General features: G+C 43.4%; 1 protein-coding gene across 1 annotated transcript in view; it reads right to left on the bottom strand.

Annotated features, from left to right (window-relative positions):
• Nucleotides 1–26,057, bottom strand: part of myo7ab (myosin VIIAb) — a 59,734-nt gene that overhangs the window by 934 nt on the left and 32,743 nt on the right. Inside the window, exons 31-45 of the mRNA XM_052100616.1 lie at nt 24,248–24,365; nt 22,159–22,285; nt 21,883–22,052; nt 21,482–21,672; nt 15,914–16,038; nt 15,639–15,793; nt 15,096–15,249; nt 14,130–14,285; nt 12,226–12,331; nt 10,533–10,646; nt 9,962–10,049; nt 9,757–9,863; nt 9,311–9,496; nt 1,077–1,193; nt 838–921 (exon numbers count right to left, since the gene is read on the bottom strand). Of these exons, the coding sequence (XP_051956576.1) occupies nt 838–921; nt 1,077–1,193; nt 9,311–9,496; nt 9,757–9,863; nt 9,962–10,049; nt 10,533–10,646; nt 12,226–12,331; nt 14,130–14,285; nt 15,096–15,249; nt 15,639–15,793; nt 15,914–16,038; nt 21,482–21,672; nt 21,883–22,052; nt 22,159–22,285; nt 24,248–24,365 (1,998 nt within the window). The remainder of the gene's footprint in view (nt 1–837; nt 922–1,076; nt 1,194–9,310; nt 9,497–9,756; nt 9,864–9,961; nt 10,050–10,532; nt 10,647–12,225; nt 12,332–14,129; nt 14,286–15,095; nt 15,250–15,638; nt 15,794–15,913; nt 16,039–21,481; nt 21,673–21,882; nt 22,053–22,158; nt 22,286–24,247; nt 24,366–26,057) is intronic.

Here is a 26,057-nt window from a genome sequence, read left to right as displayed (position 1 = left end):
CGAACCTCCAACCCTGCGATTAGTGGCCAACCCACTGTACCACCTGAGCCACAGCCACCCCAATATTTAACCCTTGTACAACCTTCGGGACATTTTTATCTTTTTCATTTTAGTTTTTTCAATCATTTTGGCTGTGTTAATGCCAACGGCATACGTTTTACCAAAGGTGTGTATTTCTGGGGGAATGTTTCTATTTCAACCTTAGTTCCTATAATACATCTATAATACACAAAATAGTTACACTCAGGACCTTCAGGACAAAAATGTCCCCATTGAAACCCATTAAAATGGCAATATTTGATCCCAGTGCCATTAAAGCATAAAATCATGAATTCTATGATATTATGGATACAGATGGCGCTATTCCTCACGTTTAGCCTATGGAGCAAATATATGCTTTTTTCATATTTTCTGTTTGCAGTATTATAGAGCACTGCAGGCCAACTGAATAAATGATGCAGCTAAGATTGTGTGGGTGTGTTGGTATGGATGTCAGAGTGTGTTTTGTATGTGTGTGTGTAACAAATAGCAATGGCATTATGTAAACAAACTGGCATTTAAAGGGTTAAACTGAAAATGGATGAACATTTGGTAGTTATGATCAGGACTGATGTTGGTAAAAGTGAAAGTGGAAAATAGTATTAATATATAATATTTTTATGGCAGTATTTTGATGCTGACATTTTTGTCTTCTAAGGACATCTGAATAAAATTTTTGATTGACGCACAAGGATTAAATATGTACTAAAAGCTCAAATTATAATATAATTAACCTGTCGTTTACTGTAGCTCCATTACCTTCTCTTTTTTATCTTTATAAGCACAGTGTAACCGTACCTTTGTTTTGGGGTCAATCAGAGTTACACCAAGCTTGTTGATCGCAATCAAGAGGACTTCTGGGAAATTTGGATCTGTGGATTGCTGTGGGAGAATATCAAACATGGCATACAAGTTAATCTTACAAAGAATAACAGACAGATTTCTAACAAAATTATGAAGAATAGAGAACAATGTGATTTTTATTGAGGTAAACAGATACTTGGGATAAGCATTATAATGCATTGTGACAGACTTGCCTTGACTTCAAAAAAGGCAGATCCAAAAGTAGGCCACTTGTAAATGATTTCTAAAAACATACGTTTTGCTTCCTCTTGAGATTTTCCTGCATGCTTATTGAAGTATGTGACAATGGACTGCAGAAGAAACAAAAAGACAGATACATTCTCATTATTTACTTAGGAACTGTAGTTCCCCTTCTGTCGCTCTCTCCACGTTGTGTCGGAGAAGCGACACTAGGGGTCTCTCTTGAGCGCCGATATTCACCTCTGATCTATGAAAAAAGGCCAATGAGAGTTGGCAGCCAGTATTTGCATGTCCCGCCCCCGGACATACGGGTATTTAAGCGGCGCAAATACGGGAGTTAATTCAGAAAATTTCTTCGGAGCCGATGGTCTGTCTGCAGTTTGCTGCGAGTTACACGCCACTTAAACGTTCCTGTTTTCCTCTGACGATCTGCATGCTGTTGGATCTTGACGGCGCACAACAGCGGCTTTCTCCTTCTCAGTGCACGGCGTGCATTGTTGCCCCTGAGCGCTTCGACAGCGCAGACACGTACACACACACACTGTGTATTAAAAGAGTTTTTACTAAAAGAGTAATTTTCTCTAAAAGAGCAAAGACAGTGGCGTTGAACGTCCTTTTAAGGACGCGTCTTTTTCAAGATGCCTTTCCGTCCCTGTGTCATTCCTGGATGCGGTAGAGTGCTCTCTGCTTCAGACGGCCACAGGCGCGGTCTCGTGTGTTTGGGCCGCGATCACACCGAGGCGGCGTTTGTGGATGGTTCATGTTCTCACTGCGAGAACATGACCATGACCACGTTGCGGTCGCGGCTCGCTTTCAACAGAAAGCAAGCCACCCCAGCTGCACCCCGCATTGCTCCTTCTTCCCACGGGATTAAGGACGGTGCGGTTGGCGCTGGGGGCGATAGCGGGTGCGGTTTCGCCGGGTAGCCCCCGCGAACCTCCCGTTCCCGACACGCTCGCTGGTCTCCGCCCACGCTCAGCGGCGATAGCGGCTCGCCTCACGGCCCGGCTGTCTATCCTCCCGAGTCCGAAGCAGATGAGCTCGCCGCTGCATCGGAGAGTGCGGTGTCTGATGCCGAGGACTCCCTGGACTGCCGCCGGGCCAGCAGGCCCAGGCTGAGGCCGACGCTCAGATGTCCGACATGCTTGCCCGGCCGCCTTGAGCGTGGGGTTGGATTGGAACCCTCCATCCTCCCCACAGCCTTCTCGGTTGGATGATTGGTTCCTGGGGCAGCGCCGTTCGCTGCCTCGCGATCCCCCGGTCCCTTTCTTCCGGAGGTGCATGATGAGCTGACGCCTACGTGGAGAGCCCCGCTCTCCGCTCGTCTAGGTGCCACCCGCTCCACTCTCTCCACCCTCGACGGCGGAGAGCGCCACGGTACGATGCAATTCCCCAGGTTGATAGGGTAGTTGTGCACCATCTATGCCCCGTAGCCCTACCTCCTGGCGGGTCGCCCGCACTCTCGTCCAAGCCCTGTAGGACAACATCCTCGCTTAACGCGAAGGCCTACACTACGGCTGGACGCGCTGCCTCCGCACTGCATGCGATGGCCCTCCTGCAATTCCACCAGGCCAAAGCTCTCAGAAACATGCACGGGGTGGACCTGATCCTGATGTGCTGCAGGAACTGCGCTCAGCGACCGACCTCGCCCTGAGAGCTGACGAGGCCACAGCGCAGGCACTCGGACAGACGATGGCCACCCTAGTGGTCCAGGAAAGCCATCTTTGGCTCAACCTGGTCGAGATGCGTGAGGCTGACAAAAACCGCTTCCTGGACGCACCTGTCTCCCAGATTGGCCTTTTCGGTGACACCGCCGAGGACTTCGCCCAACAGTTCTCCGCGGTGAAGAAGCAGACGGAGGCCATTTCAGCACATCATGCCCCGCCGCAGACCTGCCGCTCACGGTCCCTGCCCGTCTGCCCGCCGAGGGCGTCCCCTGCGAGGAAACCAGCTCCTGCTCCGCCTCAACCCGGGCCCAGCTCTCAGCCCCAGCGTCGAGCACTCCACAGGCGGCGCACGCCCCTGTCTCACGAACCCCTCCAGGACCCGGAAGGCTCCCAAGCGTTCCTGAGACAGCCGACCCAGAGCCAAGACGTTAGCTCCGAGGTGGTAATACCGCTCCGTCCCCGGTGGAGGGCCGGAGGAGAATCCTTTGTTTTTTCATTTGCCACACCCCTGACGGGGCTGTGGTACCCACATTCTCAATAAAAGAGCTATTTCCTTTGCCTCTGGGTCACCTGGCTCGCAAATGCCGCTTTCACGGCAATGTGCTTTCAGATCACAACAGTCCCGGTACACCGGACGCCGCGATCCCGCCTTCCGCCTGCCCACGACTGTCCCCGGCCGGCCGGTTCAGACGAGTCAAGAGGACGCCAACATCAGACCTCCTCCTCAGTCAAGAACCCGCCCCTGCCGGGCGCCGGAGCAAGGTAAGTGCTTTGAGTCTATTCTCAGCACCTCAGCCTCAGGCCGCAACGAAGCCGCCCGATGCTGCATTACCTGTTCCGCCCGCTGCGAGGCCCCGCCGGTACGTCCAAAATACTCGTTCCTTTGGTGCCCCTAGCGCAGAGCTGGGAAGCATGGCTTTCGCTTCCCAACGCATCACGCTGGCTGCACCGACCATTCGACTCGGTTACGCAATTCAGTTTGCCCGGCTCCGGCCCCGCTTCAGGGGCGTCCGCTTTTCCGCAGTACACGGCGAGCACGCCAGTTCCCTGCGCACGGAGATCACGACCCTCTTAGCCAAGGGCGCGGTAGAGCCCGTCCCTCCAACCGAAATGAGGAAGGGTTTCTACAGCCCTTACTTCATTGTACCCAAGAAAGGTGGCGGCTTACGACCAATCCTGGACTTGCAAGTTTTCAATCGGGCCTTGTTAAAACTTCCGTTCAAAATGCTTACGCAGAGAAATATTCTGGCTGGCGTTCAGCATCTAGACTGGTTCGCAGCGGTGGACCTGAAGGACGCGTACTTCCACGTCTCAATTCTGCCACGACACCGACCCTTCCTACGGTGCGCTGCTCGACGGCCAGGCGTTTCAGTACAAAGTCCTCCCCTTCGCCTGTCTCTGTCCCCTCGCGTCTTCACGAAAGTCGCAGAGGCGGCCCTTGCCCCGCTACGAGTAGCTGCATCCGCATTCTCAACTACCTCGACGACTGGCTCATCCTAGCACACTCTCGACAGTTACTCTGCACACACAGAGACCAGGTGCTCCGGCACCTCAGCCGCTTGGGGCTTCAGGTCAACTGGGAAAAGAGCAAGCTCACTCCGGTTCAGAGCATCTCTTTTCTCGGGTTGGAGTTAGACTCAGTCTCAATGACAGCACGTCTCACGAGCGAGCGTGCTCAGTCGGTGCTGGACTGCCTCGCTTCCTTCAAGCCAGGCACAGTGGTCCCTCTAAAACTTTTCCAGAGGCTCCTGGGGCATATGGCGTCCTCCGCGGCGGTCGCGCCGCTGGGGTTGATGCATATGAGACCGCTCCAGCACTGGCTCCAGACTCGAGTCCCGTGACACGCATGGCACCGCGGCATGCATCGGGTAAGGATCACCCCCGCCTGCCTCAAAACACTCCGACCCTGGACAGACCTCTGCTTTTTACGGGCAGGAGTGCCCCTGCAGCAGGTGTCCCGACGCGTCCTGGTCACAACCGACGCCTCCGGTCCGGTGGGGTGCCGTGTGCAGCGGGCACGCAGCAGCGGGCCATTGGAAAGGGGCCCCGCTGCGTTGGCACATCAATTGCCTGGAGTTGCTGACCGTCCTTCTTGCTCTCAGGAAGTTCCTCCCGTTAGTTCGGGACAAACATGTCCTCGTGAGATCGGACAGCACCACGGTGGTGGCGTACATAAATCGCCAAGGCGGCGTACGCTCCGCCACATGTCACAACTCGCCCGCCGTCTCCTCCTATGGAGCCAGCAGCGACTCAAGTCGCTGCGTGCCACTCACATCCCCGGCAAGCTCAACGTCGTAGCGGACGCGCTATCACGACAACGCCTGCCCGGCGGGGAGTGGAGGCTTCACCCCAGTCGGTCCAGCTGATTTGGGAACGGTTTGGCAAGGCCCAGGTAGACCTGTTCGCCGCCCAGGAAACCTCCCACTGCCCGCTCTGGTACGCCCTAACAGAGGCTCCCTCGGAAAGAGCGCTGGCACACAGCTGGCCCTCGGGCCGCGCAAGTACGCATTTCCCCAGTGAGCCTTCTTGCACCGGTGCTGTGCAAGGTCAGGGAGGACGAGGAGCAAGTCACGCTTGGTGGCCCCCTACTGGCCCACTCGGACTTGGTTCTCGGAACTCAGGCTCCTCGTGACAGCTCCTCCCTGGCGAATTCCCTGAGAAAGGACCTCCTCTCTCAGGGACGGGCACGCTCTGGCACCCGCGCCCAGACCTCTGGAACCTCCACGCCTGGTCCCTGGACGGACGCTGAAGAGCTAGCCGGCTTACCGGCGACCGTTGTGAAACCATCAACCAAGCCAGAGCTCCCTCTACCAGGCACCTTTACGCCCTAAAGTGGCGCTTGTTCGCAGATTGGTGTTCTTCCCGAGCCGAAGACCTGCAGAGATGCGCGATAAGGTCAGTGCTTCTGTTCCTACAGGAGAGGCTGGACAGGAGGCTGTCCCCGTCCACCCTCAAGGTGTATGTTGCCGCTATCGCCACCCACCACGATCCTGTAGACGGCAAGTCTTTGGGTAAGCACGACCTGATCCTCAGGTTCCTGAGAGGCGCCCGGAGGTTGAATCGCTCCCGCCAGGCCTAGTTCCCTCCTGGGATCTCTCGGTAGTCTTGGCAGGACTCCAGAGACCTCCCTTCGAGCCGCTCGAATCAGTTGGACTCAGGGCCCTCTCTCTTAAGACGGCCCTGCTGATCGCGCCGCCTCCATTAAGAGGGTCGGGGACCTGCAAGCGTTCTCTGTCAGCTGACACTTGCCTGGAGTTCGGTCCGGCAGATACGCCTGTGATCCTAAGACCGCGACCGGGCTATGTGCCCAAGGTTCCTACCACACCATTCCGAGATCAGGTAGTGAACCTACAAGCTGCCCCGGAGGAGGCAGACCCAGCCCTTTCGTTGCTGTGTCCAGTGCGCGCCCTGTGCATTTACCTGGACCGCACACACAGCACCAGACGCTCTGAGCAGCTCTTTGTCTGCTTTGGGGACGGCAGAAAGGGAATGCCGTCTCCAAACAGAGGCTCGCCCACTGGGTTGTCGATGCCATCACACTGGCTTATCACACCCAGGCCGTGCCCCTACCCTTACGGGTCCGAGCTCACTCAACAAGGGGTGTTAGCGTCCTCGTGGGCACTGGCCAAGGGCACCTCCCTAGCAGACATCTGTAGAGCCACGGGTTGGGCAACACCCAACACCTTCGCGAGGTTTTACAACCTCCGCGTTGAGTCGGTTAGCGTCTCTTGTTTTCTCAGGTCCGAGCCCGTAGAACTTCGGTAACACGTGAGACCGACCGGCCGGGTGGATCGCTATGCCCAGCGCCCTTTCCTGACGTCAAGGTAAAGTAGTCGCCTTCTTCCCAGGGCACTCCACTCCGAAGTCGGGCCCCTGGTCGATTCCTCCCCAGCCCTCCGGGTCCAGCGGTTCAGTGGAGGAACTCGCCGACCCAAGCCACTGCGGGTACCCTGATGGCTACCCTGTACTGGTATAGGTGCTCCACAGGTAAAGTAGAAGGCCTCCTGTGCGGACGCCCCTGTGTGTATTTCCACGGTTCTGTCCCCTTACGAGCGGACCCCGTGTCTCCCTTAGGCAGTTACAGCTGCCCGGTCGCCGTGCTGTAGCAACTCCCCTTCGAGGCTGGGATCTACCACCGCACCATACTTTCCACACGAGCCCTAAGACGGCCGTGTGACGTGTCTACCACTTTTCCTCCCCAAGAAAAAGGGCAGGTGTGGTCTCCGCAGGGTCTGGGTAAGACCCCTTCCCTATATGCGTGTAAGGGCCCCCGCCGTGACTGCTCTATGCGAGAAACATAGAGAGAAAAGAGGCCCAGCCAGGCTGGCCCGTTCCCATGTTGGCAAACATCGCCTTGTTCCCCTCCCAGGGTAACTAGAAGGATCCCGATGTTCGTATGGGGCATTGGGGAAGGGTACGTGCAGCCGGGTACAGACGATGCGTGGCACTGGATGAATCCCTGCCCGCCTCTGTATCGGCAGTTCACGCATACGGTTCAGCACATGGCAAGATTGGAATGGGTCCTCTAGTGTCGCTTCTCCGACACAACGTGGAGAGAGCGACAGAAGGGGAACGTTTGGTTACGTATGTAACCTCCGTTCCCGAGGGAGGAACGACACGTTGTGTCTTTCCTCCGCCATGTCACTGAACCGAGCCACTGTTGTGGCCGGACCATTTCGGCTCCTCAGAAAAATCCTGAATGAACTCCCGTATTTGCGCCGCTTAAATACCCGTATGTCCGGAGCGGACATGCAAATACTGGCTGCCAACTCTCATTGGCCTTTTTTCATAGATCAGAGGTGAATATCGGCGCCAAGAGAGACCCCTAGTGTCGCTTCTCCGACACAACGTGTCGTTCCTCCCTCGGGAACGGAGGTTACATACGTAACCAAACGTTTCTTTTCATAAATGAGTTCACACTTGTGCTGAGTGATTACATACAGTACATGGATTTTCATGCAGTGTTGCTATCATTAACGAAAACGAACTGAAAATAATTTCGTTAACTGAAATAAAATTCAAAACTGAAATGGTTGGAAAAAACCTAAATTGCTTTTCATTCCTCCAAAACAAACTAAAATAAAATAAAATTGACCTTGAATTAATTTTATTTTTATATACTCAGTAGAGTTATGACATAATACCTTTATAGAAATCTAAGAATGTCACATACCTTAATCAAAAGCAAAAATTAAGAAATATTCAATAAAGAGAAGTATTGAACCTTTTGAGACCCTATTTTGACCAAATCCCAGAATTGATTCTGGTTTCATTGGTAAAGTGGGACAGAGGAAAGATTATTATATAGAAAATATCTACAAATTATTTGAATACATTTTTATATACAGTACTGTGCAAAAGTTTCAGGCACTTGTGAAAAATGTTGCATAGTGAGGATGTCTTCAAAAATAATCACATAAATAGTTTTAATTTATCAATTAACATCATACAAAGTTCAGTAAACATAAATAAGCTAAATCAATATTCAGTGTAACCTCCTTTGTCTTTAAAACAGCACCAGTTCTCCTAGGTACACCTGGACACAGTTTTTCTTGGTTGTTGGCAGACAGGATGTTTCAAGCTTCTTGGAGAATTCGCCACAGTTCTTCCATCTATTTAGGCTGTCTGAATTGCTTCTGTTGCTATATGTAATCTCAGACAGACACAATGCTCAGTGGGGCTCTGTGGGGGTCATGACATCTGTTGCAGGGCTCCCTGTTCTTCTATTCTAATCTTTTCTATTTGCAAAAGTAATGTTTGTGAGTCTAACATTTATATTTCCTATTGACACACTAAAGCTGAAGATATAAATAACCATCTTAAGACAAATGCTTTTGTTAAACATCATATGTGCTTAAGACTTTTGCACAGTACTATATATATATATATATATATATATATATATATATATATATATATATATATATATATATATATATATATTTTTTTTACAGACTTTCACATCATAAATCATCATATGTTACATTTGCAAATTTCTTTACCATTGCTTTTCCTACCCGTGATCATGAAATGAGCTCTGCCACTCATCCTGATGTAAAATCATCAATTAAAAACCTCAAAAAGTTTAGATTTGTCTAGTAATGATTTTTAGCCATTGAAGGAAAAACATTTGGATACAATAGGGGTCAAGCTTAACTGTCCCACTTTACCTATCTTAATCCTATATTATAACATTTAAAATATGTACTGTACAATATACCACGAATAAAAAGTAAAATGCCACTAGATAGTGGTAACACAAGACTGCCCTGAGAAATTTAATGACGTTAGATATTTTAAATGATACCAGTAAACGCTTTAGCTTTGGCAGCCATAAAATGCCAAAAACAAAAACTGAAATAAAAAAAATACTAAACTGATACTTGAAAACACAGAGAAAATGAAAACTAAACTAACAGACAAAGTGTGAAATATAACGCAAACTAAACTAAACTGAAATGACAAATTGAATATAAAATAGAAATAAAAACTAGATTTAAAAACTATAATAACTCTGCTATCATGACAGTGCCCATCTAGGACTAGTGCCAGTCACTCACCCGTTTCCAGTCTTCAGGTGAGAGCTGCCAGATCAGGTCTTGAGGAACAAGCTCTTTCAGCATCTTGTGGAGATTGAGAAACTGTGATTTGTCTTCCTCAAACTTCACCCTGTAAATTAGTGCAGCCAGCTGGAATGCCTCTTCAAGAGAGCACATGTGGTAGCCACGCAGATACTTTGGAAGCTCCTTGAGTTTTAGAAAAATGGAAAGAACAAGTGAGTGATATTGTGTGTGATAATTCACAGACACTCTTGTGCCAACATCTAGTGGAAATCTATTCCTAATGACTGTGGGATTAATGCCTATAATTTACTATAAACAACTATACTGTATATGGGTGAAGTATACGGGTGTCCACATCATTTTTGCCCATATAAGGTAGTTGGAAGCGGACCAGTCTTCACAGCTTAAGACCAAAATTGCGAGTTTAGTGAGAGTGTTTTTACCTGGTAGTAATGGAAAATGGAGTCAGCCATAGGATCTTTTCCTGGTACAGTATTGGTCCACAGTTTCTTCATGAAAAACACCTGATAGGTCAGGGAGGGTACTGTGCCTGTAGCGTGAAAAGAAGCATTGACACCTCTCATGTTTTCTCTCATGTACACACAGGGGCTAAATGTGATACTTATTACATACAATATATAAACTAACCATCTTTCATAACTCTGGCTTTTTTAATCCAGTCTGTCAGATGCCGAACAAAGTCAAAAAAGAAATCCCCTTCTGGAACACTTATCACCTGAAAAGTTTCATGTTTGGAAAACCACAGATTAAAACATTGCAAATCCCAGAACTGACATATCAAACAAGATATTCTACATCAATTAATGGCAACAAGAGCAGTATGATAAAAGGGTTCAATGAACAGCTACATTTATTATTCATAATTATTAAAATTAACAGTTCTTCTAACAAGGAATGTAGTGACAAGGAATAGTACTGCTTGTGGTTGCTAGTTGTGTTTATAATTTAACAGCGGCTTCAAACACGGCTCACATAATCAACATTCAGAGTTGACTCTATCCGTTTTGTGAATACACACGAACTGACAAAAAAACTACTGACTACAAAACCCTGCTCTGATTTTGAAACAGTTTGTCTGTATGTCAGATCAAAATGCTTTGTTATCAAGCAACAACTTGTCATGAATTCTCACAGGATAAACATCTTTATCTCATCTGAACAGACATTTACATCAGACATGACATCCTCTTATCCTCACCTTGTCAGAAATTTTGACAAACAAGCTGAAACCCTCAGAGGATTGGAGCAGCATTCTGCCAGCGATGTTTAGACAGAAATCTTTGGCTTTTGTGCTCGATTCAACCTCAAAAGCCTATAAATAAAAAAGAGGGATTTTAGAAGAAAGATACTCTATCAGATGCCAGTCACAGGGTTTTGTAAGAAAGTCTACTTCAGCATATAGTGTAAAATAGAGTCGGGCCAACTGGTGATTATTTCTACAGATTTAAATGGAAAAATTCAAGATTTTCAATGTGGTCTTAAAGTTTGGACTATGCTCTTAATATTTGAATTACATTTTAATTTAATATTTTTCTTTAACTGTTCTCATTCTAAAGTAATAAATGTATACATACAATTTTAAGTTTTAATAATTTAGTTATTTTTAACATTACACAATTCAGTTTCATGGAATTTAGCTATTAAATTTAAATGCATAAATCTTAAAAATAGACTAACTATATGTTTTTTTTCTGTAAAATGAAAGTGTGGACCATTTATATATGTTACATATATAACCGATCAGCCACAGCATTAAAACCACAGCGATGGTCCCCCTCGTGCAGCCAAAACTGTGCCAACCCGCATCTCAGAATTGCATTGTGAGATTCTATTCTTCTCACCACAATTGTACAGAGCAGTTATCAGAGTTACCGTAGTCTTTATCAGTTCAAACAAGTCTGGCCATTCACTGTTGACCTCTCTCATCAGCAACGCATTTCTATCCGCAGAACTGCCGCTCACTGGATATTTTGGCACCATTCAGAGTAAATTCTAGAGATGGCTGTTTGTGAAAATCTCAGGAGACCAGCAGTTACAGAAATACTCAAACCAGCCCATCTGGCACCAACAATCATCCATGCAATTATCTAATCAGCCAATTGTGTGGCAGCAGTGCAGTGCATAAAATCATGCAGATATGGTCAGGAGCTCCAATTAATGTTCACATCAACCATCAGAATGGGGAAAAATGTGATCTCAATTATTTGGAGCATGGCATGATTGTTGGTGCCAGATGGGCTGATTTGAGTATTTCTGTAACTGCTGATCTCCTGAGATTTTCACAAACAGCCATCTCTAGAATTTACTCTGAATGGTGCCAAAAATATCCAGTGAATGGCAGTTCTGTGGATGGAAATGCATTGTTGATAAGAGAGGTCAACAGAGACACAGTAGCTCAGATAGACGCTCTGTACAATTGTGGTGAGAAGAATAGCATGTCAGGGTTGGTGCTGTTTTGGCATCACAAGCGGGACCTACACAATATTAGGCTGGTGGTTTTAATGTTGAAAAAAGAAAGACATATATACATATACAGTATACAGCATATACACAGTATGTAGTGTATATATACTATATTATTCCCTACAACTAAGGAAACTGTGCAGGGCAGATTCCTACTATATCCCAAAAAATAAAGGGAATATCCAGAGTCTTGAGTCTATTCATACTTCATCTCACTTATGCTGTTTTCCTCAATAATACTGCATAACTCTGAGCTCAACTGAGGATTCAGATGAGGTCAGAGAACAATGGGGTTTTCTCTCAGCTTCCTCATGCATAAATGAACACAGCCAAGCATGAGCAAGAGAGAGAAACTATTTCTCCCACAGGAGGCTGAAAGACCTACAGGTAACAGATGCAACATGCTGTATTGTTTTGAAAACACTCACCTCATCTGTGTCATCAGGAAAGTACACTTTATGAAAGATCTGGGTAGTTTTGTGCTGTATGGCCTCCACTTCTACAAGGTGAGGAGGGTACTTCCTGGATCCGTTTCTGTCAGAGGCAAAGAATATTTGCAAACCTATTGTTTAGAGTAATTTTTGACTTGGTAAAGAATACTCTATAAATACCACATCATTTTTGGTGATGTCAAAAAAAGCTAATTTCATTTAAAAAATGTTTTGCTCCGTAAAACATTTGACTCATATTTGAAGAACCTGTTATGGACTTTCACCTTTCAACCCTCTACGGACATGTTGGAGAAAGAATCGACATTGGCTAGAACATTTTTGTTTTTACTTGTCAGACTACTGACAACAGGTAAACATAATGCAACTGAAAACTGAAAAAGATATTAAGCAAATCGAGAAGAGTGTATCTTTACATTTATATAGTTTTCATATATACTGTATGACTTCTCTCAAAATAGTGAACGTCATTTTATTTTAGGTTTCACTGTGATGAGGAGGAGGGCATGGCCGGTCCGTGAGGGTGCACGGCCAGCACTGAATCAGCTGATCAGTGGCAGAGTGAGATAAAGGGGAGCCGGAGACACCAGTTCAGGAGAGAGATGTTCGGTGGCGCCCTGGCCAGAATCGGGCGCGGGAGTAGTGTGACGAGGTGGAGGGCATGGCCGGGCCGTGAGGGTGCAAGGCTGGTGCTGAATCAGCTGATCAGCGGGAGAGCGAGATAAAGGGGAGCCGGCGCCAGTTCTGGAGAGAGAGAGATGAACGTGGCCGAGCTGCATGTCTGTCTGTGTCCTTAAGTTTTAGGTTGTTTTAAGTTCATTTATATCATTATTTTATAAGTTCATGTTGACTGATCAGCTGGTTCCCGCCTCCTCATTGCCCATCCTTTAACTGTTACATCCACTTTTGAATCACAATTTAGTTTGCATACAAATGTACAAATTTCACATTCTATCAATTTATATGGTGTTAAAATTGCACTTTTTGAAATTTCATACAAATTTTTATCAAAATATTCACAAGGTTGCAAGCTAATAATAAAAATAGAATTACACATCTAACAATTATGTAATAATTATATTATAAAAATAATAATTTTATACATATATTATAATATATCAAAACGGCTAAGCACAATTTGTTTTTTTACTAAACCCTTGCATAGATGTGGAATTTGTTACATTCTTTAACATTGACAGTGTTATCTGAGGTAGAAATATTTCAGTGTACGATTGTGCCTTTAAAATATTTATGTATTTACACATTTATTACACTTACTACATCACTACATTTTGTAACATGTTTGTTTATATACACTTTACACTGATATGTATAACAAGCGCTTAAATGGTACTGTCTCTTTAAGAGAACGGCAGCTAATGAATGCACATTTATGACAGAGAAGTTGCATGGTAGTTTTTCCCTCATTCATGCAATGCAGAATTAAAATAAATGTGTCTTTTTATCTTTTTGATCAACTACTCTCTAACATTAAAGATATTAAAAGAGAGCTCTTGAGTTTTGCAACACCTCAACTACTACAGGTGCATTACACTGGTCTCTAACATGCTTTAAAATGGAGAATGTTGTGAAAACAGACTGTTGAAAAGTTAAACCAAAAAACATTTGTTGACGTCATTAAATTCAATGTAAATGTAATTATGGCATATCATGGCTCAACTAAAGTGACAGTGCAATCCACGACATCTCAGGACCCAATGCAGCCAAATAAGTTAAATGTCCTTCAGAGTGCTCGCTCACAAGACACACAGTTTATTTTGAACAAAATCACTGGTAGATGCAGTTTCTTAGGACAATAGGAGGATTAAAAATATTTGTGTAAAATAGAAAGATGTGTTTGTATGTGTTAAAGTGAGACTTACCGCAAGGCTTTCTGTAGTCTCTGTATGCAGTCAGGGGCAACTGGATGGAGTTTCTTGGATAGCAGGAACTTTTGGACATGGGGAAGGAGCATGTTACTGGGAGGAAAGAGACCAGTGCAGAGCCAGAGCAGCTCCCAGCCCTTCTCCTCACTGTACCTGAACACCCATTCATACATCAAACCCATTAGAACAAACAGTTCAATTAACAAGCAACATGTTAATAAAAGGAATTTTGTGGCTTTTAGACCATGTCTATTTACTATGAACCCATCTACAGGTGGGTGATTTTGTTTGTAAAAAAAAAAATGTAAATGTACTTTTAGCAGATTTACTGTCTTTTGGTACAACAGAACAATAATATCGATGACTCATCCTGCACTAAAATCTTTTGTGGATTCAAATACTCTTTAAGTCCCTCCCCCTCAAAACACCTGATGCCGACTAGCAAGTAGGTTCTCAGCTGTGACATAACTAATGTTTTAAAAAGGGTTGATCCTTCTGATATGTCCTGCCCAAACTTATAATTTCAATAGGTTTCAAACACATCAACACAAGCCATTTCATGTGATCTTTAACATAAATAGCTTTGGTAATTTACAGGCTTACCACTAGGTGGCAGACTGCTACAAGTTTGTGACTAGTCAACCATTTTCACAGTAAGAATTCATTCACACTGTCTGCATAGACCTGATTCACAGTAGCTGCATCTTTGATTTTTAATGGTAATGATAATGAGGCTATGAGGTATAGTTAGTTGTTTATTTCTTTATGAATCGACAACAGGACAAAACACTCCAGACAACATGAGAAAATTAGATGTGATCTAAGAGCTTTTTGATAGCTTTATGCAGTGCATGTCATTGAAGAGACGGTAAGTCTATCCTTCACAGCCTCGCTTTAATTCTCATCAAACCTCAAAGATGGTGCTACTGAAAATGAAGTCTTTTGGCTAGGTGAAAGACCTACTTCACGTGATTCTCAGTCAGCTGCTTGATGATCTGGCAGAAGATCTCATCTTTCAGAGGCTCAGCCTTCAGAGCTCCCTCAAAGATCTGATCAGTGAGCTCATTGACTGGACGACTTCTCTTGGAGGGGTAATCGCCCATATACTTCATGATAGGTACAGTAGGGTCAAGGGTCAAAACGAGCAGCTAGACATTCAGTTGAAAACATTGTGACGTTAAAGGGGTAGTTCACCTAAAAATAAAAATTCTGTCATCATTTAATATCCTTAAGTTCTTCCAAATACCTGGATGACTTTCTTTCTCCATGGAACCCAAAAAGAGATGTAAGGCAAAATTACAGCTCAAATGACCATTTATTTTTATTGAATGGAAAAAGATGCAATTAAAGTATATGGTGACTGAGGCTAACATTGTCCTTTAGTGTTCCATGGAAGAAGGATAGTAATATAGGTTGGAACAACATGAGAGTGAATAAATGATGACAGAATTTTTATTTTAAGGTAAACTATTCTTTTCACACTTTTAACTGTTATGCAGAGGATATCAGTGAAGGCCTGACAAGCATCCTGGGCCAGCTCATCATGGTTGAGGACTTTCTTCAACAAAGGCTGTTTGAGAGGTTCTCTGGTACAGCACCACAGTTTATCCTTCCCTCTGCCTTTAGTCATCACTCGACTCAATGTGCTCTTGACAGGATGTCTATAGGACGGAAAGATAGAAAGAACCCACAGGAATCACAGAGGCATACGAGATACACATAGATACACATAAATTGCATAATGAGTGTAAAGTAAGCTGGGAGAGATGTAAGCAACTTGCCTGAAGTGATCATAGGAGAACTCTTCCAGATTGTATGGTTGAACCTTTTCTCCACTGTCCAGCAAAGTTTGCTGGGACAAACTTATAGAGTCCTTGCGCTGGTCTGGGGACATGGCAACCAGAGTCTGGAAGAAACAGAAATGAGAAGGTGAATTTGGAAGGACTATCCAGTGTCTTAAAGATGAAGTGCATATTTTTCAATGTTTTTCCCCCCTTTATTAACAATTTGGAATGCACAATTCGCACTACTTAGTAGGTCCTCATGGTGGCGTGGTTACTCGCCTCAATCTGGGTGGTGGAGAACAAGTCTCAGTTGCCTCAGCTTCTGAGACAGTTAATCCACGCACCTTATCAAGTGGCTCATTGTGCATGACACCGCGGAGACTCACAGCACAGGAGGCTCATGCTACTCTCCGTGATCAATGCACAACTTACCACGCACCCCATTGAGAGCGAGAACCACTAATCGCAACCACGAGGAGGTTACCCCATGTGACTCTATCCTCCCGAGCAACCGGGCCAATTTTGTTGCTTAGGAGACCTGGCTGGAGTCACTCAGCACCCCCTGGATTCGAGTCAGTGTCAAAACTTGCTGAGCCACCCAGGCCCCCATATTTTTCAATGTTAAAATACCCTGCTATCCCAGTTTTTAACATGGATGACTTTCAGATTAATTAATATATTTTGAGTTTTCCAATGTGTTTTGTCTGTATTATTTGCATCAATTCAATCCTTGCACTGCAAAGGATTTTTATGGAGAAGTAATTATGTATACATACTTAATTTCTTTGCTTTTTGAGCATTTTTCTTGTATTATATACTGTACATACTTTTTCAAGTAATAGCCTAGTCTGTTATATTTCTCACAAAAAGCACCATGCTATTAAACTTATTTATTTATTTTCAGACATGGTCTGTGATAACCCTATGTTTTGATATGTGTAATAGTAAAGCCACAGTATTTTTATCTTAGAGTACAATGACAGTATCATCAATGAATATAATAATCATTCAGTACCATGGTATTACCCTGGTAACAGCACAGTGTCTGTTATAGGGCTCTAATGTTTTTCTTGTCTCATCATTCTTTTCACTTTTCGCATTACTACTCCCTCACTTCATCCAGTCATCATAACTGACACTTCTTATATTACTTTCTCTTCATTTATTTTTAATATTCATATAATGTTATTTCACTGTATTCTGTCATTAATATATAATGGTTATCATGGTAGACTACATGTCTAAAGAATAGTAATACTATGGTATTTTTCTGATAGTAATTAGTCTAATAGCTCATTAGTTTAAACAAAAACCAAACTGGCTTTGGCTGACCAGACAGTTCTTTCAGTTTATAACAGTATCTTATAAAAGCTGTATTGAATTTCTATCACTGAAAATGACACTAGTGGCACCGAAATCACACACTTAACTTTTGAGCTCTTCTTGCTAGATGTATTTGTGCCTTTGACCATAAATAGCTTGGTTTACCATGTTAAATACATTTAATGTATTTACTTATATAATAATTAGGGCTGTCAATAGATTACAAATTTTAATTGTATTAATTACATGATGTGCCAATTAATTAATTTCAATAAATCACATATATCAGTATTTACTGAGAAAGTTCCCAGAATAAAGATAATTTATAATATAAAGTGGTGCTTTAAAGTTTGTGAACCCTTTAGTATTTTTTATCTTTCTGTAAGAACATAAACTAAAACATCATCAGATTTTCACACAAGTCCTAAAATTAGACAAAGAGATCCCAAATAAACAAATGAGAATTTTTTTTTATACTTGTTCATTAATTTATTGAGGAAAATGATCCAATATTACATATCTGTGAGTGGCAAAAGTATGTGAACCTCTAGGATTAGCAGTTAATTTTAAGGTGACCTTAGAGTCGTTTGTTTTCAATCAATGGGATGGCAATCAGGTATGGGTGGGTGCCCTGTTTTATTTAAAGAACAGGTATCTATCAACGTCTGATCTTCACAATACATGTTTGTGGAAGTGTATCATGGCACGAATAAAGGAGATTTCTGAAGACCTCGGAAAAAGAGTTGTTGATGCTTATCAGGCTGGAAAAGTTTACAAAACCAACTCTAAAGAGTTTGGACTCCACCAATCCACAGTCAGACAGATTGTGTACAAATGGAGAAACTTCAAGACAATTGTTACCCTCCCCAGGAGTAGTCGACCAACAAAGATCACTCCAAGAGCAAGGCGTGTAATAGTCCACAAGGCCACAAAGGAACCCAGGGTAACTTCTAAGCAACAAAAGGCCTCTCACACATTGGCTAATGTTAATGTTTAACGTTAACGTTAGGGTCGGCAAACGCGCCGGCGCGTTTTGCTGGATATTTTCGTCATTACAGCAGAAACAACTTAAAATACTCCGTCATTTTTGGGTATACAGATAAGTGTAAGACATCATTAGAGACTATAAAGGGTCTACTTTTATTTGTGTACACTCACAATAACAACAAAATCGTGTGCTTTTGTAAAATAAAGAAAATTAAAAGGTTGAGCTTTCAGCAGTCTCTTGTCTCCACGAGCATATTTCAGAAACACGTCACATAAATGAACTGAAGCTCTGCTAATTATTTTCACTCAAATATGAAACATATGTCTAAAGAAAGCTTAAAATGTCTACTTTTAAATAAAACTATTCCAATTTAAAACAAATATTCTCCTGCAATGCAATCTGTTTGAAACAAAGCGATGTATAGTTTTTACCGGTCCATCTCATTATCTGTAATGTGATCCCACCCACCAGCAGAGCGCGCCATTCATACGCTAATGTGCCGAGACGATCAATGCAAATGTACACGCCCCCTACTCTGAGGTAAACACTTTTCATTCATTTTTCTGCGCGTTTGCAATGACACGGCCAGAAAGCTCCAGGATATTATGGAAGATTTAACATTTTCCTCAGAAGAAGAGCAGGACTCGTAGAGCAGCAACGTTTGTATTTTGAAGAGAGACTTGATCCAGCTGAGGTTACAATTTCAGACGAGTAAGTCATTTAGTTTTCATTAGTTGACATGCTATATTATATATACATGTACATGTAAATTGTATGCTGTATGATATAAATATGATGTGTAATATGATATAAAAATAATATGAATGTTTAGATTATATTTTATCTAGTGTTTAAAATGCCTCATTATCATCAACAAAGCTGCTTGCAAATATGTGTTCAGGTTAAATTAGTAAAATACACTATAAATATTCCCATATTAGAAAATCAGAATGATTATAAATCAGCTTTGATCACAAATTGCATTTTACAATATATTTAAATAGAAAACTGTTCTTTTAAATTGTAAAAAGAGTTCAGAATAGCAATATTGTTTCAGTATTTTGCATCAAATAAATCCAGTCTTTGTGAGCAGAAGAGACTTCTGTTAACGGTAGTGTAGGTCTAAAATTAAGTAAAGTTTTATGTAAAGAAAATATATAGTCAGATTACTTCTTTTAACTTAAAACTTGATTTTGATCATTAAGTCTCCTCACATTAATTCTCTCTCTGTCACATTCCTCATTGATAGGCCCAGAGGAGTGGTCTTTGTGTCACATCAATGTGAATCTCATCAATATTCATGATAGTTCACGTTCATAGTTCAGTTAAATTACTATATTGTTTTGTATGAAAGAGTGATCAGGATGATTTTCACATCATTTTGTAGCAAAAACTCTAGGCTACAAGATCCAGTTCTCAAAGTATTTGAGAAATGTTTAGTATGTGTTATATGGCCTTATTTCAGTGACTTAAAATTTTTGTTTTTTTCAAAAACCACGCATAAACATTATTTTCTCAAAAATACAAACATGTACACACATGTTGCTCACATATTATTGTAGCCCAGTTTGTGCTGAATACAGTGTTATCAGACTTTAGCCATTAATATGTTTTTAAGCAACTGAAAAAAGCACAAATGTCAAGGCATGTCAAAACTTCTCCAGGGCCCAAAACACCCTCAGACCCCAGAGGGTTAAGAGTCCACTATCAGGAGAACACTGAACAACAATGGCGTGCATGGCAGGGTTGCAAGGAGAAAGCCACTGCTCTCCATAAAGAACATTGCTGCCCGTCTGCAGTTTGCTAAAGTTCAAGTGGACAAGCCAGAAGGCTATTGGAAAAATGTTTTGTGGATTGATGAGACCAAAATAGAATTTTTGGTTTAATTGAGAAGAGGTTTGGAGAAAGGAAAACACTGCATTCCAGCATAAGAATCTTATCCCATCTGTGAAACACGGTGGTGGATGTATCATGGTTTGGGCCTGTTTTGCTGCATCTGGGCCAGGATGGCTTGCCATCATTGCTGGAAAAATTAATTCTGAATTACACCAGTGAATTCTAAAGGAAAATGTCTGGACATCTGTCCGTGAACTGAATCTCAAGAGAAAGTGGGTCATGCAGCAACACAATGACCCTAAGAACGTTCTAAAGTAATTCTACCAAAGAATGGTTAAGAAGAATAAAGTTAATGTTTTTGGAATTGTCAAATGTCATCTAAATCCAATAGAAATGTTGTGGAAGGACCTGAAGCGAGCAGTTCATGTGAGGAAACCCACCAACATCCCAGAGTTGAAGCTGTTCTGTACATAGGAATGGGCTAAATTACCTCCAAGCCGATGTGCAGGACTGAACAACAGTTACCGGAAACGTATGGTTGCAGTTAGTGCTGCACAAGTGTGTCACACCAGATACTGAAAGCAGTTCTCAAAGCAAAGGTTCACATACTTTTGCCACTCACAGATATGTAATAATGGATCATTTTCCACAATAAATAGATGGCCAAGTACAATATGTTTGCCTCATTTGTTTAATTGGGTTCTCTTTACCTACTTTTAGGACTTGTGTGAAAATCTGATGTTGTTTAAGGTCATATTTATGCAGAAATATAGAAAACTCTAAATGGTTCACAAACGTTCAAGCACCACTGTAATATTTAAAATATTGACCTCTCTCATCAAAAAGGTGTTTCCGTTCATAGAACTGCCACTAACTGGATGTTTTTTGTTTTTGGCACCAATCCGACTAAACTCTAGAGACTGTTGTGCATCACAATCCCAGGAGATCACCATTTACAGAAATACTCAAACCAGCCCGTCTGGCACAAACAATCATGTCACGGTAGATCACATTTTTTCCCCATTCTGATGGTTGATTTGAATATATCTGCATATTTAATTTTATGCATTGCACTGCTGCCACACTATTGGCTGATTAGATGATTGCATGAATAAGTAGGTATACATTCTGTTGTATTCAGACTTAGGAAGGCTGTGTTGCCTGCTCATTGGTTTGACGAGGCGTGTTGCCTGTACAGCTGGAGCTGACTGCCCTCTACTGTCACATCAAGGCGGTAAATTAAGCTTCAAATTGTCCAACAGTGGGAACATTCTTATTATGGTATTTACCTATGGATCAGGGGCATGATTAACTGCATCAATTTTTTAACATGTAATTTTCCATTTAACTAATCACACTAAATAAATTATTTAAATCAACAGCGCTAATAATTTATAATTTAATATAAACACACTGACCACAATATCATATCGTGGCCTGGTGATGGTAGGCAGCACATAGACGCAGTCTGCAGGGAAGTCTCCTCTCTTCTTGGTTCTGTCATTGACTCCATGAGCCCAACCTGAAGTCATCACCTGTTCTCCAGTGTGCTCATCCAGAATGATCAGATCTCTCTTTGAGAAGCTTAGGAACGAAGAGTCCTGCCCAGCTGAAAAAACAAAGACTAATCACATATGCATAAATAAGCACTTATGTTTCTCTGTAAGAAGCTGAATAGGGCTTTTTTGATTAAGTTGGCCCTTCTTGTCTTGACCTAAAGCTGCGGTCATAATCAAATGCACTGACTATATTCTTGGTTTCTAGTGGAATTTTAAAAGCAGAATGCAGCCCATATGGTCATCACTAGCTATTCACTCACAAGGGTAGTGGCTGTCCACCAGGGCAACCACAAACTTTGACCTTGAACGGAGGCCCTCCAGAAAGGCGACAACCAGGTCACGGATGTCTTCAGCATTATTGGATGTGAAAGTATATTCATCTCCTTTAATAGTGGCCAGAGTGAAGCTCTGTCCTTGCAGCTTTCCTCCTCTGCATTGGAAAAGTGGGCATCCACAGTTCAGATTTTATCTAGTCCAATTACTACATAGACAATGTAGATTAAATGAAGTAAGTTTGGTTGAATAATCTACCACACCTGCTGCTGGAGACTGCAGTGATCTCAGGGAAAGAAAGTTCCAGTAGGACCTGCTCCTGCTCATCGACAAAGTAGACACCAGTCCAGTTCACTGCTACTATAACATCATTCTTTGGGAGACTAGGCCCTGTAAACATCCAGAAATACCAGCCTTTGAGACTTTGGCTTTAGCAGATCTAATCAAATCACTATGGTCTACTACTTGTTTTAAGTGATTACAGCCAGGGGCCGTTTTAAACCAAAGATCCCTTTTGTAACCCCAAACTGTTTGCGTATCCTGAACTCACATAATACTTTGTGCATTGCATAATCAAAAACAAGTTTGCCACATCAACTTTGAAATTAATAATTCTCAGCAAAAGCTTTTGTTTATTGCATGTTTTGTAATAAAACTCTATGTATATCAGACATACAATTATAAGTACAATTGTCTTTGGTAAGATTTTCAAATACTTTTTGCTTTGAATAAAATGTTGTAATGTTGTAATTCATTTTCAGACTGATCTCACTGTGGATTTGGTGACAGTAGGTAGAAAGTTCTTTAGCTGAAATTGGTCTGTGCTTAACAAAATTCGAAACACTGCCCCAAGTGGCCAAAGCTGGAAGTGTTGACCGTAGACCGTAAAGGCACATTTGAGCTTCAGTGGCACCAAAAAAGGAGTTGTTTATAATCGTAAATTATGTTATAGAGTAATTTTATTAACCGTACTGAAGGGGGGTCGGTTTACCCTTGTCTCTTCGGCCTATTGATGAGTTCAGTGGTGGCTCAGTGGTTGAGGCTCAGGGTTACTGACCAGAAGGTCGGGGGTTCAAGCCCCAGCACCACAAAGATGCCACTGTTGGGCCCTTGAGCAAGGCACTTAACTCCAGGTTGCTCCGGGGGATTGTCCCTGTAATAAGTGCTCTGTAAGTCGCTTTTGATAAAAGCGTCTGCCAAATGCATAAATGTAAATGTAATCATGTGCAGTTATGTTACAGGTCCTTTTTGTATTTGATCTCTGAGAGTTCGAGTTTTAGGTCATTAATTACTGACACAAATACATTCTTAGCATTCATCACTAAAATTATATTTCTGCCTAACTTTGCTCTTTTGCGTTTGGACATATTGTTCTATTTTTATCTAGCTGGATAAGGCCTGTGTCCCAGTCTCAACCTTGAGAGTAAGGCTACTATGTTGAATTCTGTGACTGTCTAATGATATCATAGACCTTATTCACGCTTATTCACAACCTTATTATATTAATGGGAATGACAACGAGGCTGTGAGGGATAGACTTACCATCTCTTCAATGGCACAAATGGTATAAAGCTGTATTAAGCACATAGATCACATCTGGTTTTCCACAATTCATGTTGTCTGGAGTTCTTTGTATACTGAATGTTCTTAGACAGAGGTTTTATAAATGTTTTGTCTGCAGAACGATCCAAAAACACTTTAAATTGCTGTACAGCCAATTGAAGAGACTTTAAGTCTATCCCCAACAACATCGTTGCAATTCCCTTTTAAAAAACAAAGATGGCGTTAGCGTGGATAAGGTCTTTTGTAGGGATTGTTTGTAGTTTGGAGAATCATGTGATTAAGTCAGAGGAACTGGATGCCAGTTTATCTAAAGAGAAGACTCACTTCTGACCCTTCTCTACTTACCAACTTGAAAAATATAATCTTTGATTGATTGCATTCACAGAGTTAAACAGAACACCATGGTTGTAAGATTTCTAGAATTTTCTGTACTCTTCACCTATCAGATCTAAGTGCAATGTCAATTAATTTGCATATGCCTATAATTACTGTTGTTAGTTCAAGTTTAATTCCTCATCTTTCTTTTGCCTTTGGAAATGTGGCTAACTTTCTCTTCAGTAAACACTCTCTCTGTTGATTGAAACTCCTGGTCATCATTGTAACATACTGGTCTCTCACATGGGTATAACTGTATTTCCTTACATTAAACCTAAGCCCAAACCCAACCCTAAAACGAGTTCCAAAGAGATTGTGTTGTCATTTATGAGCTGATTGGTTTGGTCCAAGGCTTTGATATTTTTTTAAAAAATGTCTATAGGGAAAAATTACATAGAGCTCTAGTTAGCTTACCTGAAAATTTGAAGGCCTCATAGAAACGTGAAAAAAGCAAAGGCCACTTAAATCGAGCAAAATCCACCACCTCCTCCTTAACCCTCTTCGAGTCAAACCTCTTCTGCGTGTAGATTCCCTGTGGACATTCAATCATTAATATCTTCCTCTTAGAGCACCATAATATTGGTAATTGTCTCCAAGACAACCGTATCGGTTACCTAACGTAACCTCGGTTCTCTCTAGATGAGGGAACGAGTATTGCGTAAGCTAGCTTACGCTACGGGAAAGATTCATCTTTTCTGAGATATTGAAGCCAAAAAATTATCCTTAATTTTTGTATCCATTGTCAACGCAGTGCGGCAGCTGCAGACCTTGAGCGAGCTAGCTAGCGAGCTCATAGGTTGCTCTGCGGCAACTGCTGCAGCCTATAGACGAGCTTGGGCGAACTCGCATCCAATGAGAGGCGTCCGCGCGCTCACTGCATCAAAGCCCGCCAAAATGGGCGTGACTAGAGTGCATATAAGCGTAGTTCGTAGGCTGGAACCCTGGTTTTCATTGACTGAAGCGAAAAGTCGCTGCGTGGCGCGAGCACGGCCGGCTACGCAATACTCGTTCCCTCATCTAGAGAGAACCGAGGTTACGTTAGGTAACCGATACGTTCTCTTACGAGAGGTTCTCTCGTATTGCGTAAGCTAGCTTACGCTACAGGAACCCATTGTCAACGCCGTGCGCACCAAGCATCCACTGTATGAGCCCCAGGGAATTAAGGGGGACCGGGGAGCCCTTATGAGTGGGGAAATAATATTTGGCCGGCAAGAATGCGGGTCATTGATTGTGTAATACATAAGCACATAGTAGGACGGGAGCGACAGAGCGGCGGTGCCGGTCTGTGTGGAATGTGTCCCATCAGTGCAGCTCACCAGGGGAGCTGTAGCGTATTAAACCGCTAGTAGTTTTGCCTGCAGAGCGGGCACTTCCATATTGTAAAATCTGACAAAGGTGGAGGGGAAGTCCATCCGCTGCCACACATATGTCGTGAATGGAAATTCCGCTGGACCATGCCCACGAGGATGCCATGCCTCTAGTGGAGTGAGCCCTAATGCCCAACGGGCATGGCAGGTCTTTTGACGCGTATGCAGCAGCAATAGCGTCCACTATCCATCTAGATAGTGTCTGTTTCGAGGCGGCGAGACCTTTGGTGCGCCCTCGAGCGAAACGAAAGCTGCTCGGGCGTCTGAAAGCAGCGGAGCGCGCAGTATACAATCTCAGTGCTCTGACTGGGCAAAGGAGATTGGCGTCGCGTTCGCTATCCGGTGCTGGCAGCACCGATATGGAAATGACCTGTGCTCTGAAAGGAGTACCGATCACCTTGGGAACATAGCCGTGTCTAGGCTTTAAAATGACCTTGGAGTCACTTGGTCCAAACTCAAGACACGCAGCGCTGACAGACAGCGCGTGAAGGTCTCCCACACGTTTGACTGATGACAGGGCAGTCAGAAAAACGGTTTTGAGTGAAAGGTATTTCAAATCCACGGATTGAAGTGGTTCGAAAGGGGGCTTTCATAGTTTCGAGAACTATAGAAAGATCCCAGATAGGAACCGATGGAGGCGCGGGGTTCATCCTTCTAGCTCCCCTGAGGAAGCGGATGACCAGCTCGTTTTACCCCATGACTGGCCGTGCAGGGGTTCAGCGAACGCCGCAACGGCCGCCACATACACTTTGAGCGTGGATGGGGATCTGCCCTTATCCAGCAGCTCTTGTAGAAATACGAGCAGCGACGACACCCCACATGTCCGTGGGTCCAGGTCTCTGTCGGTGCACCATTTT

Source organism: Xyrauchen texanus, chromosome 31, assembly GCF_025860055.1.
Source record: "Xyrauchen texanus isolate HMW12.3.18 chromosome 31, RBS_HiC_50CHRs, whole genome shotgun sequence".
Taxonomy (NCBI): Eukaryota; Metazoa; Chordata; class Actinopteri; order Cypriniformes; family Catostomidae; genus Xyrauchen; species Xyrauchen texanus.
This window is presented reverse-complemented; position numbering and strand designations above follow the sequence as displayed.